We start from the raw sequence: 17,352 nt of genomic DNA on the forward strand, positions 1-17,352 counted from the left end.
AACCATTTAGGCATCTGATTGAACAATGCCTGGCACTAGTATTTTATTTGATCTTCCTAATTACACTGTTAGTGCCCTCTCTCCAGCTCATTCCGCCCCAGTCCCTTGGGCTATGCACATAGGAGGAACTAAGCTTCTCAAATAAACTTATCTTATCAAAGAAATGAATAAACTGTACAAGCAAAAAGCAGGCCAAGGCCACATATTATACGATTCCATTTACATGAAATGTCCAGTATAGACAAATCCATAAAGGCAGAAAGTAGATAAGTGGTTTCCAGGGAGCAGGGGGGAGGGGGATAAGGAGTGGCTGTGACTGGATCTCCTTTTGGAAAGATGAAAATGTTCTGGACCTACATAGAGGTGTTTGTCACACAACACTGTGAATGTACTTAATACCACTGAACTGTACATTTTTAAATGGTGAAAATGGTAACTTTTACCTCAATTTAAAAAAGAAGAAAAAAAGGCCAGATTGTAAAACGCTACCAGGATTTATATGTCAATTATGTATCTAAGCCTCCTTTCCACATTCCTGCCCCACCTCCAGCAGCACAAACTTCACTAAATGGCTGTGGGCAAATTAATAATAGAGAACAGAACAGGTCTGCTCACTTCCAAACTCACCTCAGCACTACCACAGTCAATCTTTACCAGGTTCTTGTAAGTCATGAGGAAGCAAAATTTCCAAAATCCAGAACTTCTTACCACAAATGATGACCAACCAGAGTCAATGACACTGGCTTTTCTGTTGCATTCGCACCTAAGCAGGGTATTTTGAGATGATCACACGCAGTGGTTTCTGTGGTCACCAAATCAGAGTGTGTCAAGAACTAAGTGCACAACAGCTCTCTCCAGTTATCATCAAGTCAACCCACCTAGGATCCTGCTCAGCAACACTTGCTGAGGTTGTTGACAGAAGCAAAACCCCCAGAAGGTATTGAATATGGCCCCAGCAGAGGGAGATGAGGAAAGAGAAAGCTTGAGGACTAGAAAATTTGGGAAGGAGAATTGACCTAAGAAGAGCATACAAGTAGAAGAAGCTGCCCACAGTCAGTCATTCAGCCACTGGAATGCAAGATGATGGAAACGTCCATTCTATCAAGTGACCTTTCCCTCCCACGGAAACTTAAATCCAAGAGCTAAGTCCTAAGGGCTGCACTGCAACTGTGAGTTTACCCCTATTGGAATAGTCCTCTATTTATTTTTAGCACCCCCGTCAGATGTTTTCAGAGAGCACCACCCCCTCATAACCACTACTTTTTCATGCACTTAATTACACTCCTAATGACAACTGTTTGAAAAATCCCAAGACAATTAAGTGTTACAGAAACATTACAAGCTGAAATGCTGAGTTCAGCAGCTGCATGGTGCAGGTCTAGCCCTTAAGACTACAGACACTGGCTGGCTAAGGGTGCAAGGTAAACAAACAAACGAAAAATACCTTGTGAGCTCTTCTTTAATCTTCAAGGGTTCGTGTGGGTAGAATTTCACTCTAAAGCACATGGTGTATGGTGGATGAGCTGAAACATCATAAAAAAAAAGGCATGAGAAAAGCAGCAAAAGACCATGGTCTCAAACACACACCAGGATGTCGGCCATGACGCCTTACAGACTAGCCTGGGAAGACTAGGGGCAAGCAAAGGAGAGAGTGATTTTCTCGAAGAAAATTATGTCCAAGAAAACAAAGCAGCAGTGACACAAAACTCAAAAGAAAGAAAGAAAGAAAAAAAAGGTTGACAGGAGCAGATATGGAATACAGACCACCAGGTCAGGTAGTAACAGCTTCCAAGTCACAGGTTCCCTTCATTGTTCCATTCTCTCAAGGTCATGGCTCCAAATAACATTTTCTCCTCCTCTTCTTCCCACCCCCATGTGACACATAAATTGCCCATAAGCACCATTCAGGTTTTTGGCCCTTAAGAGACTTTTTAGCCTGTGAGGTAGAAAAATGTCACTGCACATGATTAGTTTTCCAAAAATGGCAGTGCCTTCAAATTAGAACCGAGATTTTAAAAATGGAGTCGGCCATGCACAGATTCTTCTTTGTAGGTTTTTAAGAGCATCTATCGATGAGGCAGTCACCTGTGTGAAAATTAACACTTTTATTACTTCCTGGCTTATCTGAATCAAAATAGCACTATGCAAGCGGAGGGTCATGATTCAGGAATGTTCTAATTGCATCAAATATCTGGAATGCAATCCTCCCTTTAAAGCATGGCCAACTAATGAGACACTAAAGGATTTCCTTCATTCTGATACATCTTCAATTGTAAGACCTGCGGTATCACCCTAATAAATGCACACAAGTGTAGTAAAATGCATTAGATTACAGTGAGGATATAAAATGAGCAACTTAAATCAAGGAACTATGGTGGTTAGCATTACTACTTCCACGGATCTCATACATCTGCTAATTTTTTGCCTTTGTGTTAGAGCTTAGGATCAGCTCTGAGTCTACATCCAAATGATAATTATAAAGCAGCATCCAATTCTCCCTCAGTTTCTGTTTCATGATAAGCAAGGGTTAAATCAGCAGCCTGCATATAATGCCTGTATACAGACATGTTCTTTATGTAGAAAGAACTATTACCATCAAATATGAATGTATAATGAGGATAACTTAATATGGAAAACAAATCTGCTTAAAAATAATTTGATAGAAAGAATCCAAATCACAGGAAAAGCCAGCAGTGTCTGGCTATTTTAGCAGAGAAAAATTGATTAAACACACACACACACATACACACACAAACTCTTCCCATTGGATAGCCCTTACTTCCCCACCAGGGGCTAGCACATTTTCTTACGTGAATTAGTTGTTCCCAATGTGGCTCTGTGTTCCCTGGATTTCAGAAAGGGAACACTTTTCTGGAGCTCTGGGAGCTTTTATATGGCAGAGACAATGTAGAAAAAACACAAATGATTCTCAAGTCATGCATCTTTCATAAAATCTAGACGTTTAGTTTTAACTTAAAATATTGGTATCTTTGCACATTCCCCAGATTTCTTTAAGTTTTTGTAAATCATCAGCCTTAAATAATTAAAACCATTCTTAAAATGATAAAACCTCTGGCTTGTCCGTCATAGAAAGGTTGAGACAGTTCTGAGATACTAAGAGAGCAAAAGCTAGGAATAACATGAGAAACGAAAGTAATTTTCTCTTTCTTTTTTTCATTAAAGTCCTCAAAATTAACACATGTGCAAGCACAATTAATGAATACAGACAGATAGATAATCCTCTTCCTTCACTTTCCTTCATTTTGTCTTTATTCCTGCCACTTCTGACAACTGTTGTCAACTTCATTGATATTCTTCCACCTTTTTTGTCCTCACCACACAAATAGATTCAAATATGGAGGGGATTTTTAAAGAATAATAACACCAGATCATACTATATATGTTTCTTTTGCTTTTCTCATTTAACTTTATATCCTACTCATCCCACTGATGTTGTTGTTGGTTGTCACTGAGTTAATTCTGACTCATGGCCATTCCACTAATTCACTGCCGCCAAGTCGGATCTGACTCATAGTGACCCCTCCTTGGGTTTCCGAGGCAGTATCACTACAGAAGTAGATTGCCCAATCTTCCTTCCGAGGAGAGGCTGGTGGGTTTGAACCACCAGCATTCTGGTTAGTAGTCAAATGCCTTAGGTACTGTGCCACCAGAGCTCCCAGGCCATTCTACTAGGGCGGTAGAAATAGATCTAATTCATCCTCTATAATAATGGCATAACTGTTCATATGGACACACCAGCATTTATGCAACTATTCCCTTTGAACCATCATTCAGGTTGTTTCCATATTTTTGCAATTCAAATAATTCCATAATATAGCTACATCCTGCAACACAGCTCACTAAGCACTTGTACTTCTATTTCTATAAAGCAGACTCCCAAAAGTTCAACCATTGGTATGGGAAAATGTTTTAAAGGGAGCAGGAAAACAAAGTCAGATGAGTGAAGGAGCATTAGGGTAAGAGAGATTACAGAAGATGCCCCCAAATTATAGCGGTCACTTTCTCTTCCAGCTGGTCAGCATATTATATATGCTTACCAACCCTGAGAGTGGCTTCAACTAGTATCTGAGCCCATCAAATACAAACCAGGGCTTGCACTCTTCCTACAGAATCAGGGAGTGAGACTCAGGCAGCTTCTGGAATGGTTATCTCAGACTATAGGAAGTCCTTCCTTCAGTCAACCAAGCTGGGTTCCAGAAAGACCTCATATTTCTCCCACTTGGAGAGATTTTCCATCCTTTGAAGGTAACACTCATGGTCCTTTTTAATCATCTCTAGAATAAACATCCCTGTTCTTTTAACTGCTTCTTATATGAAACAGTCTGAGAATCCTCACCCTTTGGTCACTGTACTCTGAGTACACCTTGTCTGCTCTGTGCTTCGAAGCTCAACTCTGGGGCTCCATGGGTTACAACCACATTAGTGCAGGGGAGAGGACCATTACCTACCTCATTCTGCACAAAATTATAGCTTTCCTCATGGTGCCTCTCCATGTTAATTTAACCTGAGTTTACAATAGACCAATCTATTATTTTAAATATTTTACTGTGGTTTAGGTGAAAGTTTACAGACCAAATCAGTTTCTCATTCAGCAATTTATATACAGTTAGTTCCATGACATTGCTTGTGATCCTTATAATGTGTCAGCACTCTTCCAATTTCCACCTTGGGTTACTCACTTATGTTTGCCTAGTTTTTCTACAAGGAGTTCTTGTGGCATAGTGGGTAAAACATTTGGCTGCTAATCAGAAGGTCAGCAGTTCAAACCTGCCAGCTATTCCATGGGAGGAAGATGAGGCAATCTGCTTCTGGAAAGATTTACAGCCTTAGAAACCCAATGGGGTCACTTTCCTGCCCCTTCCTGTCTTCTTAACTTTGTCTTTGAGCAAACGCTGCCCTTTTGGTCTCATACTGTTGACTGTTGTGAGAAGCATGTTATTACTCCTGGGTGTTATTGTTCATTTTATAGGCCAGTCTTTCATGTGACTGAAAGGCAATCTCCAGGAGTGGCTTCAGTTTTAAGGTAGAAAGGTGTGTAAGGATCATAGTCTCAGGGGTTCCTCTAATCTTTAGCAGACCAGTAGGTGTGGTCTTTTTTATGAATTTGAATTTTGTTCTACTTTTTTCTCCCACTCTATCCAGTACCTTCTATTATGATCTCATAGATAAAAACTCTTAATCTTTTTCAAATACACTGTTGCTAAGTTAAAGGAACTTTGGTGGCATAGTGTCTAAGGCATTTGACTGCTAACCAGAAGGCTGGCAGTTCAAACCCACCAACCACTCCAACCACTCCACAGAAGGAAGACTGGGCAATCTACTTCCATAAAGATTTACCACCTCAGAAATGCAAAGGGGGTTGCTATGAGTCGGAATCAAGTCGATGGCAGTGAGTTGGGGTTTTTTATGGTTGCTAAGTTAAGCAGAAAAAGTCTCCATTTCCTGGCATGTGATCAAAAAAGACATTAATACAAGACACTAGTAATATGCACCAGCCATCTGTCAGTTTCATGTACTCTGGTGGCCTGCATGTTGCTATGATGCTAGAAAGTACGCTGTCAGTATTTCAAACACTAGCAGGATTACTCACAGTGGGCAGGTTTCAGTAGTGCTTCCAGACTAAGACAGACTAGGAAGAAAGGCCTGGTGATCTGCTTCTGAAAGTTAGCCTATGGAAACCCTACAGACCACAACAGAACACTGTGTGATTACCACTGATCATGAAGATGGCACAGGACTGGGCAATGTTTTGTGCTGTTATACATAGGGGTCATCGCAAATCAGAACCTACTTGGCAATAACTAACAACAACTAGTGATATACCCACCACTACACCCATTAGCAGAGAAGGGATAAAAGCAGGCAGCAGAAAAATGGGAGGAAGCACTTTTCAAGTCTGAACTTTTCTATCCATTTTTCTCTACCATCACTTAACTTTAATAAGCTCCCTTCTGTGTCTGTCTCTCCTATCAGCCTAGAATCTTGGACTCTACATCACCAATGAAAGAAAAAGAAGAGAGTTCCTCTGTGGAATTTAGAGAAGCACATGGTTTTTAGCATCTTGAACCACAAGGAGCAACAGGAATCTTCTCTGACAAGAAGCTCAACCTCATCACCCAGGCCTGAAGGAGCTACAGCTAAGGGGGACTGCTCCTTGAATAACTCACTTCCAAGGTTCCAGATACAAAAGTATGTTCTAAAGCAAGTATTAAAATGAATGAATGCTTCTTTACAGGTTGCAACAGGCCGAAAAGATTGCCCCCCCACAAAAAAATGTTGATTTAGTTATGCATGACAAGATTCATGAGGGTATGTGTTGATCAGTATTTTGGATAAAAGACTGACTGCCTGTTTGGCTGAATGAATGAATGATGGACTCTGACCTTTGAAGCAGATGTCAAGGAGAACAGTCAAGCCCTGACATCACATTCTTACCTTAATGTCTGACAGTCCATGGTCTCAACCACTATGGTAATTCCCAGGATTTATATCATGAAAACCTCTAGTCCTACTTCTTAATTTTGAGTTCTGTTCTCAACATATGGAACAGATTCAGAGACTGTGGAGTTGGTTAGAATAGCTACTTCTAGAAAAAGGATTAATTAATGCCATCAATACGTATTATTGAGCAAACATTAATTGGCAGGTATTGTTTTGAATCTTGTACAAATAGTAGCAGCTGTGAACAGACAAAAATGCAACCTTATGGAATATACACTTTAGTATAAAATAAAAATAAACATGTGAAATACATAGGACATTTCTGCTGTTGTAAGCTGCGATCAAGTTGGCCCCCAACTCATGGCAGCTGGATGTACAACAGGATTGGATCCTTGTGATCTGTAGGGTTTCCGCTGGCTGATTTTTGGAAATAGGTCACCAGGCCTTCTTCTTAACTCATCAGTCTGTAATCTCCACTGAAATCTGCTCAGCCTCATAGCAATACGCAAGCCTTACTGACAGATGGGCAGTGGATGCACGTGAGATGCATTGCCCAGGAATTGAACGCAGGTCTCCTGCATGGAAGGTGAGAATTCTACCACCGAATCACTACTGCCCTCACATACATGACATTAGGAGTTCATTAAGCGTATGGAGAAGAATGAAGCAGAAAGGATTGAGAAAAGATTATCCCCACCTCTGTTCTCTCCTAGCATCAAAACCCCAACCAAATCTACAAAAGCAAGTGCAAGTCTCTTCGACTGCTAACCAGAAGGCTGGTGGTTCACATGCACCAGCCACTCCTCAGAAGGAAGACTGGGCAATCTACTTCTATAGAGATACTATCTCGGAAACCCAAGGAGGGGTCGCTATGAGTCTAATCAACTCGAAGACAGAGAGTTTGTTTGTTTGAGAACACTAAACCATTTAACATTTTAAGTCATTAAAGCAGAACATTGAAGGAAAATCACCCTTCAGCCCAAATATGGTACATTGGAGCACTAGCACGTACCCATACAGTTATGGATGCCGAAAAAGGAGTCTTCCCAAGTTCCACCTGCCCCATGGCATTTGCTCCTTAGGGACAAGTCCAACATCAGAAATCCCGTTGTAGAGAGGTGCTATATCCTCCTCCAAGCTGCTAAGTGTCTCTGTCCAATTCAGTTTCAATGTCTCCATGTTTTTAAACTACAGAGAAAAAGGGGCGAAGTAAAGGATGACTCTAATCTCTGCCAAACATCTGCCACAGAAGCAGTCATTGGGAACATCTGATGGAAGTGCTGTTGTGTGTAGCAGCAAGCACCTGGCTTGGAGATAGTATGTGGGCAATAAGACCTAAATTTTGGAGTGGGACCTTCCTCCAGCAGTGTCATCATGAACAGATGCTGTGTGTCTTTACTGGACTGAGTGTCAGAATCACCCCACAGCAGAAGACTCTGTGGTGCTGCTTTACTGCTGGTACAAAGTCCTCAGGGACCCATGGGATGGAAGGAACCCCAGATTCACCAGGGGATGAGCTCTTGAGTTATGACCTTGAACAAGCATCTAAATTCCCTGCTTCCTGCTCTGGAAGAGGGGAAACAGGATCAGTCACTATGCCTGCGTCACAGAGCTGTTTGAATGAAATGTCTTAGAGTTTGTGGGTGGTGCAAATGGTTAGCATGGTCAGAAAAATTTGCAGTAGGAGTTCATCCAGAGGTGCCTTAGAAGAAAGGCCTGGTTATCTACTCCTAAAAATCAGCCACTAAAAACCTCATGGAGCACAGTTCTACTCTGATACCCATGGGTCACCATGAGTCAGATGCAACTTTACAGTAAATGGTTTGGAAGAGGTCTTGTCATGTACACCACAGTAGGCCACCTACATGTGAACTTTTGTTTTTACAGGATAAATATTTCAGAAGAAGAGAAGGAAGGAGGGGAGGTGTTGAGATGGAGGGAGGAGAAGGAGATGACTAAATGGAACTTAGGAACTCAACTCCACAGCTGAAGGCCATTTATTCAGCCACTTAAGTGAGGAGCAGAGAAGGAAAAAAATGCAAAAATCCACTTTAAATGCCAGGAGCCTGTAACTGCTAAGCACAGCAGGGCTCCCTGCTTACAGCTGTCAAGTTACCTGCCAGACAAGGGTTGGGGAGGACAATGGCAGTTTAGATGGCACCTTCTTGCATTAGTATATCCCAGGTATTATTCTGATAGTTTGTTAACACTAAGAACACAGGGCAAGGCGCAGCCATTTATAAAACAGAACTAGACTACTTCTCATCCTCTCTTTGGACTTTGCCTGGAAACGGAGGTTGGAATAGGAAAGCAGTAGTTGAGCAGGTTTCTGGAGGAAAATGAAAAAAAAAAAAAAAAACTGTCACCCTTGAGCTGTATCCTTACAGAGGGTAATGCGATGAATCTGTTGGTATCACTATGCATATCATACATACCGTGCAGCCGGGAGGTGCTCCTCCACCTTTCTCTGTAAAACCTCTCAGGGAAGACAGAAGAGGGAGAAATGGCTCCCTGGGTGGCACAAATGGCTAAGCCCTCGGTTGCTGACTGAAAGGCTGGAGATTCAAGTCTACCCAGAGGCTCCTTGGAAGAAAGGCCTGGCAATCTACTTCTGTAAAAACAGCCATTGGAAACCTTCTGGAGCACAGTTCTACTCTGAAACACAGGCTGTCACCATGAGTAGGAATCAACTCCACATCAACTAAAAACAAAAAAACCAAACTCACTGCCACGGAGTCATATCCAACTCATAGCGATCCCTCCTTGGGTTTCCGAGGTGGTATCTCTACAGAAGTAGATTGCCCAACCTTTCTTCTGAGGAGTGGTTGTGGGTTTGAACCGCCAGCCTTCTGGTTAAGAGCCACATGCTTTAGGCACTACGTTACCAGAGCTCCTCCACACCAACTAGTACTAGTGTTTTTAACCAACAACCTTCCTCAAATCTTTCTTTAAAACAAAAATAGGATCTTTTTTTTCTTTCTTTCTTTTTTAGGGAAACATCACATAGCTTTTCTGACAATGCAGATGTCCAGTCAGCATAAAGAACTATAAGAAACTTAAGCATCATTACTTGAGGAATATAACATAAACTCATGATTTTTCTCATATACGGTCTGGCTTACAGTATGAAAAATTTCCCCAAACTTCTTATAATGGTAATTCAAAGAGACAGCCTGTGGCTCTAACAGAATGTAGGGCAATTCCCATGCCTAGAAGACATTCCCATGGGCCTCCCTCCTCTGAGACGCTATTGGAAAAAAAGCAATCAATTTATTAGACTTTCAGACTCTGGACACATATTGCAAGGGGTTGATGCTGCAGACAGGACCTCTAACACCCTACAAATAGGAGGCTTGCTTTCCAAAAGGCCCTAAGTAGCCATCAGAGGCCCCGCCTTTTTAGTGCAACTGCTGCCTTTTTATTGTTAACCAAATGCACATTCTGCCCCTTGTGTCTTCCTGGAGAGGTTTTGCAGAGAAAGGTGGAGGAGCACCTCCCGGCTGCACAGTACGTATGATATGCACTGTGACACCAACAGATTCATCGCATTACCCTCTATAAGGATAGAGCTCAAGAGACCAAATATTTCTGCATATGTACACAGTGACACTTGAACACTGAAAGGTCAGAGTATTACTGAACGAACTATAACTTGGTATATGTCAGCTACAGAGAACTTAGGCTACATTAATGACTGCTCTCTTCAAGTGGGAAATTATTATTATCATATAACAACAACTGTTACCAACAACACTGACAGTGCCTTCATCACTCTTACTAAAATTATAACTAGCAGCCTCTAAGCCTCTTTTTTGGGAGCTCTGGCAGCCTAGTGCCTGAGGCATTTGAGTACTAACTGAAGGTTGGCAGTTCAAACCCACCAGCCACTTCGCGGAAAGAAGACTGGGCAATCTACTTCCGTAGAGGTACAGCTTCAGAAACCCAAGGAGGGGTCGCAATGAGTCAAATCACTTGACGGCACTGAGTTTGGTTTGAGTTTAAGCCTCTTTTGGCACTGATTTTTCTCATGAACAGTCTGGCTTACAGTAATAAGCCAGTACCCTTATCAGTAGTGTTCCCTCTACTTCCAAAGCAGAGATTTTTTAACTGTGTCTAACTCTTCCTCTTCCTGTTATTATTCTCTCTTGTGCTTTTATCACACACATAGGCACACACACACACTAAATGAAGTCATAACATAAATACTCTCTTAGGGGATACTGGGATGCTGAGCAGTTTTTCTGAGCAGTTACTAGTTCTGTGACCACTTATGCCTGTTCAGGAGAAGTTCTAACAGGGACTTTGGTGTCTGACACCTGATTCTCAATTTCACCAGGTAGACAAATTGCTGTGACCATACTTAAAATACTCAGCTTCCATTTCCTCATCTGTAAAATGGGGATAAAAAAGAAATCAGCCATAGTGCAGGGGCTGGCAAACTTTCTGTAAAGGGCCAGAAAGTAAGTATTTTCAACCTTGTGGGCTACACAGTCTCTGCCTCAATTATTCCACTGAGCTGCTGTAATGCAAAAGTAACTTCAGACAATACATAAAGAAATGGGCACAGCTGTGTTCCTAAAAGGGCCCCGGGTGGTGTAAGTAGTTAGCACACTCAGCTGTTAACCAAAAGCTTAGAGGTTTGAGTCCACCCAGAGGTACCGTGGAAGAAAATCCTGACAACCTACTTCCAAAAAAATCAGTCATTAAAAACTCTATGGAGACAAAATATGTATGAACTGCTGTATGGAAAATGAACTTGCTCTGTAAACTTTCACACACACACACACACACACACACACAAACACCTCTGCGGAGCACAGTTCCATTCTGACAAATGTGGAGTTGCTGGGAGTCAAAACTGACTCAATAGCAACTGGTTTAGTTTTGGTTTTGTGTTCCTAAAATACACTGATATTTAAATTTCAAATAATTTTTTCCTGTGATGAAATATTATTCACCTTTTCATTTTTTTTTCCCCCCAAGCATTTAAAAATGTTATACCTTGCCCAAAGGCTACATACAAAAGCAGCTGGTGAGCTGGATTTGACCCACTGGCCATAGTTTACTGACCCCTGATATAGAGGTCATGGTGATGATTCAAGGGGTCAACGACCTCAAAGGACTCAGAAGATTACCTAAGACCTAAATATCAACCCAGAGTGGTTAATGTTACTCTGAAGTGCAAAGAAAAAACTAATGTGGTTGAAATAGAGCCCTTCAACTGGCTATGACTGACCTTGATGAAGAAGTGAGAGGGGCGCCTCATTTCTCAGGGAGAGTCAGGAGAAAGGTACATCTGGACTTTGTGGCCCACAAAGTTGAAAAATATTTACCTAGGCATGAAATAGGTGCATATACAAAGAGAATGTCTGACAGTCCTGGCAGGTAAGGAGAGTTTTGCTGCCTGAGGCTGAAATGCAGTGAGATGAGAATTTTAGCAAAAGTTAGTAAGGGGATAAGAGAGATCCAGGAACCTGCTTGCTGCAAAGAGTGTATAACTAACAGGGCCCTCAGGGTTCATGGTGTGAATGTAAACCAAATACTACCACTAGAAATAATAGATACAGTCAAAATTCAACCACTTACATAATTTGGTACTGGTAAGATTTTATACCATAAAATTATATCAAAAAATGAGGCATTGTAAAGGCTATCCAACCAAAGGGAAATGTATTTATAACCAGACCCAAATCCGGATCACCTCTGATACTCACATACAAAGTGTGGAACCGCTTAGCCCATCATGATCATCATTCAGATATCTATGCTGCCAAAAAACTTGTAGTTCTGAATCATTATGAAACAATATGGACACTCTTGAAGGAAAAGGCAAGCCCCTAGAAGTACCATCCCACTGATATAAGGGCTTCCTCCAGCAGAGGCTCCTTTTCCTTCTGATCTCTGCTATTTCTGTGGGTCTTCCCTACTTATGATGAGGAAGCATTCTGGGCCCTCCTTAAGCCCAAGTAGCCACCACTGTACCCAAGGAAAATGACGTTGATGTTGCTGCCAACAATACCATAAGGATAAGGTTAAAAATTAGAAATTTGTGATTTGTCAAATGTGTACATCATTTAGGATTGCACATTACATAATTATTTTGCCACTACTATTGTTCCCATTCCTTGGAAGGAAGACGGGGCAATCTACTTCCATAGTGATACTGCCTAGGAAACCCAAGGAGGGGTCGCTATGAGTTGGGTCCAACTCGATGGCACATAACAACAACAACAACAACATTGTTCCTATGGGAATCCCTGGGTGGTACGAATGGTTAATGCATCTGACTGCTAATCAAAAGGTTGGAGCTTCAATCCACCCAGAGGTGCCTCAGAAGAAAGGCCTGATGATCTACTTCCAAAAACTCAGCCACTGAAGTCCTATGGAGTGCAGTTCTACCCGACACGCATCGGGTGGCCATGAGTCATTAAAACCAGGGACTCAAAAGCAACTGGTTTTATTACTGCCATTATTCTTCCAGACTGGGAAATAAAGCACAGTGTGGAACCCATTTATGAGCCCAAACTGCACTGACTTCCTAAGAGAAGGATCAAAGAAGGAAATTTTTGATGTAACAGTTGAACCCAGAAGGAAATGATACACCTGGACAAACCAACTGAGCTATTATCACTAGAATAAGAGAAACTAGTTCCAAAGATGGAAGAGTTCTGAGCCCCATTGGTGGCTTAAACAAAATTCCCAGTAGCTTTTCCTGGAAAGCAACATTGGGAAGAAGAAAACTAGAAAAGCAAAATTGCCCAAACTAAACCATACTAATTGGGGACTTAGTGCTATTTATATAATTGGTTTTGTTCACTTTCTTTAAAGAACATGGCCGTGAACTTCTTCCACATGTGCCCTAATGGAACATTTCAGTTCTATTCAACAGGCATTTATTATCAACCAACTGCATGCATGACCTTGTACTAAGTCATGGACTCTGAAGAAATCTTCTAAACTGAAGTTATAATCAGACAAATACATATATGTGAACGAGGACAATGGGAGAGGCTGCCCCAATAGGTCCGGAGAGTGGGGTTATGATCACTGTGGGTGTTAGGAGAAGTCAAATGTGTGAAGCTTTTTTATAAAGAAGAATATGACCAAGTTCAGGAAAAGAAAAACCACATACACAAAGGGAAAAAAAAAAAAAAATTGAGCCATAAAGCAAAGGCATGAAGGGTCACCCAAACACTGAGGATGTGGGAGAGCTAAGAAGCTAAGAGGAGTAACTGGAAGGACAAATAGAGTTGGGTGGTATGCATCCCAACTGGTCTCAGGAGTGAGTTTGAGTTCTGTAGTTATTCTGCTTCCATTCCTTACACCATAGCAAAATCTACCCCTTTGTTATTCTCTCAGGCCTACAGAAAAAGATTAGATCCTTACTGATGAAATGATCCAGCAGCCCGGGTTAGGTTAGGTTAGCCACAAGAGAGATGTTGGAAAGCTAAGGAATGCTGTAAAGAAGAATAAACATGAAGTACCACACATATATCCATCACAGTAGAAATTACATTGCCATTTGTGAGGGTTAGTTTTATGTGTCACTTTGAGCATGCTATAACCAAAAAACCAAACCAAACTCACTGCCGTTGAGTTGGTTCAACTCATAGCAACCCCTCCTTGGGATTCCGATTTGGTATGTCTACAGAAGTAGATTGTCCAGTCTTCCTTCCAAGGAGTGGCTGGTGGGTTTGAACCGCCAGCCTTCTGGTTAGCAGTCAAATGCCTTAGGCACTACGCTACCCAGTTCTCAGTATTTTAATCAAACACTAATCTAAGTGTTGGTGTGAAGGCATTTGGTAGATGTGGTTAACATCTACAACCAGCTGACTTTAAGTAAAGGAGATCATCGTTGGTAATATGGGTGCACCTCGTGCAATTAGTTGAAAGGCCTTAAGAGCAAAAACTGAGGTTTCACAAGAAAGAAGAAATTCTACCTAATGTCTGTAACATAGAAATTCTGTCTGATTTTCCAGTTTGCTTGCCTGGACTTACCAGCCTACACACAACCTCATGAGCCAATTCCTGAAAATAAATCTCTTTATATTTATGTATATTTGTGTATATACAAGTAAAACTTTGCTGAAGATAATTTGAAAACAGTTGTAGCAGTACATTGACAGGGAACTGCCAGAAATTCAAGCCAGATTCAGAGAGGGTGTGGAACAAGAGATATAATTGCTGATGTCAGATAGATCTTGGCTAAAAGCAAAAAATACCAGAAAGATGTTTATTCATGTTTTATTTTCTACACAAAAGCATTTGACTGTGTAGATCATAAGAAATTATGAATAACATTGTGAAGAATGGGAATTCCAGAACACTTAATTTGTGCTCATGAGGATCCTATACACAGATCATAAGGCAGTTGTTCAAACAGAACAAGGAGTTACTCTATGGTTGAAAATCAGGAAAGGTATGTGTCAGGGTTGTATCCTTTCACCACACTTATTCAATCTGTATACTAAGCAAATAATCTGAGAAGCTATACTATATGAAGAAGACTGGGTCAATCAAGAGTGGAGAAAGACTCATTAACAACCTGTGACATGCAGATAACACAACCTTCCTTGCTGAAAGTAAAGATGATTTGAAGAATTTACTGATGAAGATCAAAGACTACAGTCTTCAGTATCTTCCTTCCAAGGAGTGGCTGGTGGGTTTGAACCGCCAGCCCTCTGGTTCGGAGTCAAATGCCTTAGGCACTATGCCACCAGAGCTCCCATAGATAACACCTTAGTGTAAAGAAAATGAAAATCCTCAGAACCGGACCAGTAAGCAACATCATGATAAATGGAGAAAAGATTAAAGTTGTCAAAGATTTCATTTTACTTGGATCCACAAACAATGCCCATGGGAGCAGCAGTCAAGAAATCAAATGATGTACTGCATTGGGCAAATCTGCTGCAAAAGACCTCAGCAAAGTGTTTAAGAATAGAACACACCATGAACTTCTAGAAGAACAAAGAAATCTGTTTTGAAAGAAGTACAGCCAGAACAGAATGTTTCTTAGAAGCGAGAATGGCCAAATTTCGACTCTCATACTTTGGTCATATTGTCAGAAGGGACTAACTCCTGGAAAAGAGTATCATGCTAGGTCAAGTAGAGGGTCAGTGAAAGAGGGGAAGACCCTCAACGAGATGGATTGACACAGTGGCTGCAATGATGGGCTCAAACATGGCAAGAATTGTGAGGATGGCACAAGATCAGGCAGTGCTTTGTTCTGCTGTACACAGGGTTGCTATGAGTTGAAAGCAACTCAATGACATCTAACAAAAGCAACATACGAGTATTTGTATGTGTGTGTGCATGAGTGTATGTGTGCATGTGTATATGTAAAATCTCCTATTGGCTCTGTTTCTCTAGAGAATCCTGACCTATATGACATCTCAGGATTGCAGGGAAAGTCATCCTAACTTGTGAGAAGGAGCACTACACACATCAGTCAGCACCTTTACTCAATGTTGCTGTCATGTCTGAGTCAACCCATGTATTTTGTCAGAGCTGGGAGTCCTCACCATGCTGATTTGCATGCAGAGCCCATTTCCAAGCACCTCTGCCCCTTCAGGATCTTTGGCAGCAGCACAGCACTAATAAATGGAGTAAGAGTAAGATCTTAGCTACCCTGCAGGGCTAATCAGACTTCAGACAGGTATCAACCAATATTAAGCAGAGAGCTTGTTTAGGAGAGTGAGTTTTCTTTCACTGAGGTCTCTGTTTTTACAGTGTATGCTTTACACAATGCACTTTGATTTCTTTCTTGATTTTTGCATAAAGTTTTGCCCCCTTTTGTTTATTTTCTCAAAAATTTTATTACCAAGTGATATGAGAATATATTCTCATTGCAAAAGATCTGAGTAAAATATAACTCAGATTAATATATTAAATAATAATAATATAATAAAATGTGTAAGCCTCATGTCTGTCTATCCCACTCTCTTCCCCAGAGGTAACAACAGATTAGTACATATCTTTCCAGTCCTTTTTCTTTGCACTTATATATTTATATAAAAATAATCTTTTTATTTTAATACAAATGGATCATTCTATATGTGGTATTTTATTTGCTATTTTAACTCAATAGTAAGTCTACTAAATACTTCCATGTTAATAATATATATCTGCACCATTCTTTTTAGTGATTACATGCATACTACATCATTTACTGAGCCTTGATAAAACTGCCAGGCTTTCTTTTGTTTCCAATTCCTGGTGCTCTGAACAATGCTGCAATGGACATCCTTGCATAGTATATACTTGTGCTTTAATACATTTTGCTTTAAAATAGATTCATAGAACCAAACTTGCTGGATCAAGCAGCATAAGCATTGTCAGTCAGGAAAGATGCAGCCAAATTTTCCTCCAAAATGGCATTACCAGTTTATACAGTCCCACCAAAAATGTTCCCTTCAGCTTCATTAACACTGGGTATTATTAATATTTTAAATGTCTCAGCAAAAGAAACAAAATATCTTCTTTTACTTTGCATTTAGCTTGTTACTAATGGTGTGGAGCACTTTCTTTGAGCTTATTGGCCACTTATTTTTATTCATTCTATGTCTCTTTTGCATATTTTTCTATTTATTTAGTTATCTTTTGGTTTGTAGTATCATACTTGATGCATTCTGTATATTACTACATTGTTACCTATTTTGCAAATGTTCTTCCCATTATTTTGTTTGTATTTTATTTTATTTTTTACATTTATCTATTCAACAAATATTTGTTAAGAATCTACTATGTGCAGTGAACAAACCAGATCTTCTGGTACAAAAAGCTTAATTTTTACATAAATTTGTCAGCATTTTGCTTTGTTCATTCTAGAAATTACTTTTCCTTAGGAAGCCCTGGGCTTACAAAAGGTTATAAAAATGCACCCTTTTAGGT

The 17,352-nt window shown here is 40.6% G+C and overlaps 1 protein-coding gene across 1 annotated transcript in view; it reads right to left on the minus strand.

Moving 5' to 3' along the window:
• The window catches only part of FRMD3 (FERM domain containing 3), a 393,413-nt gene that overhangs the window by 128,677 nt on the left and 247,384 nt on the right, over positions 1 to 17,352 (minus strand). Inside the window, exon 4 of the mRNA XM_007938846.2 lies at positions 1,445 to 1,523. Coding sequence (XP_007937037.1) covers positions 1,445 to 1,523 — 79 coding nt within the window. The remainder of the gene's footprint in view (positions 1 to 1,444; positions 1,524 to 17,352) is intronic.

This window comes from Orycteropus afer, unplaced genomic scaffold, assembly GCF_000298275.1.
Source record: "Orycteropus afer afer isolate SDZICR_OR568_19922 unplaced genomic scaffold, OryAfe1.0 scaffold00005, whole genome shotgun sequence".
NCBI classification, from domain to species: domain Eukaryota; kingdom Metazoa; phylum Chordata; class Mammalia; order Tubulidentata; family Orycteropodidae; genus Orycteropus; species Orycteropus afer.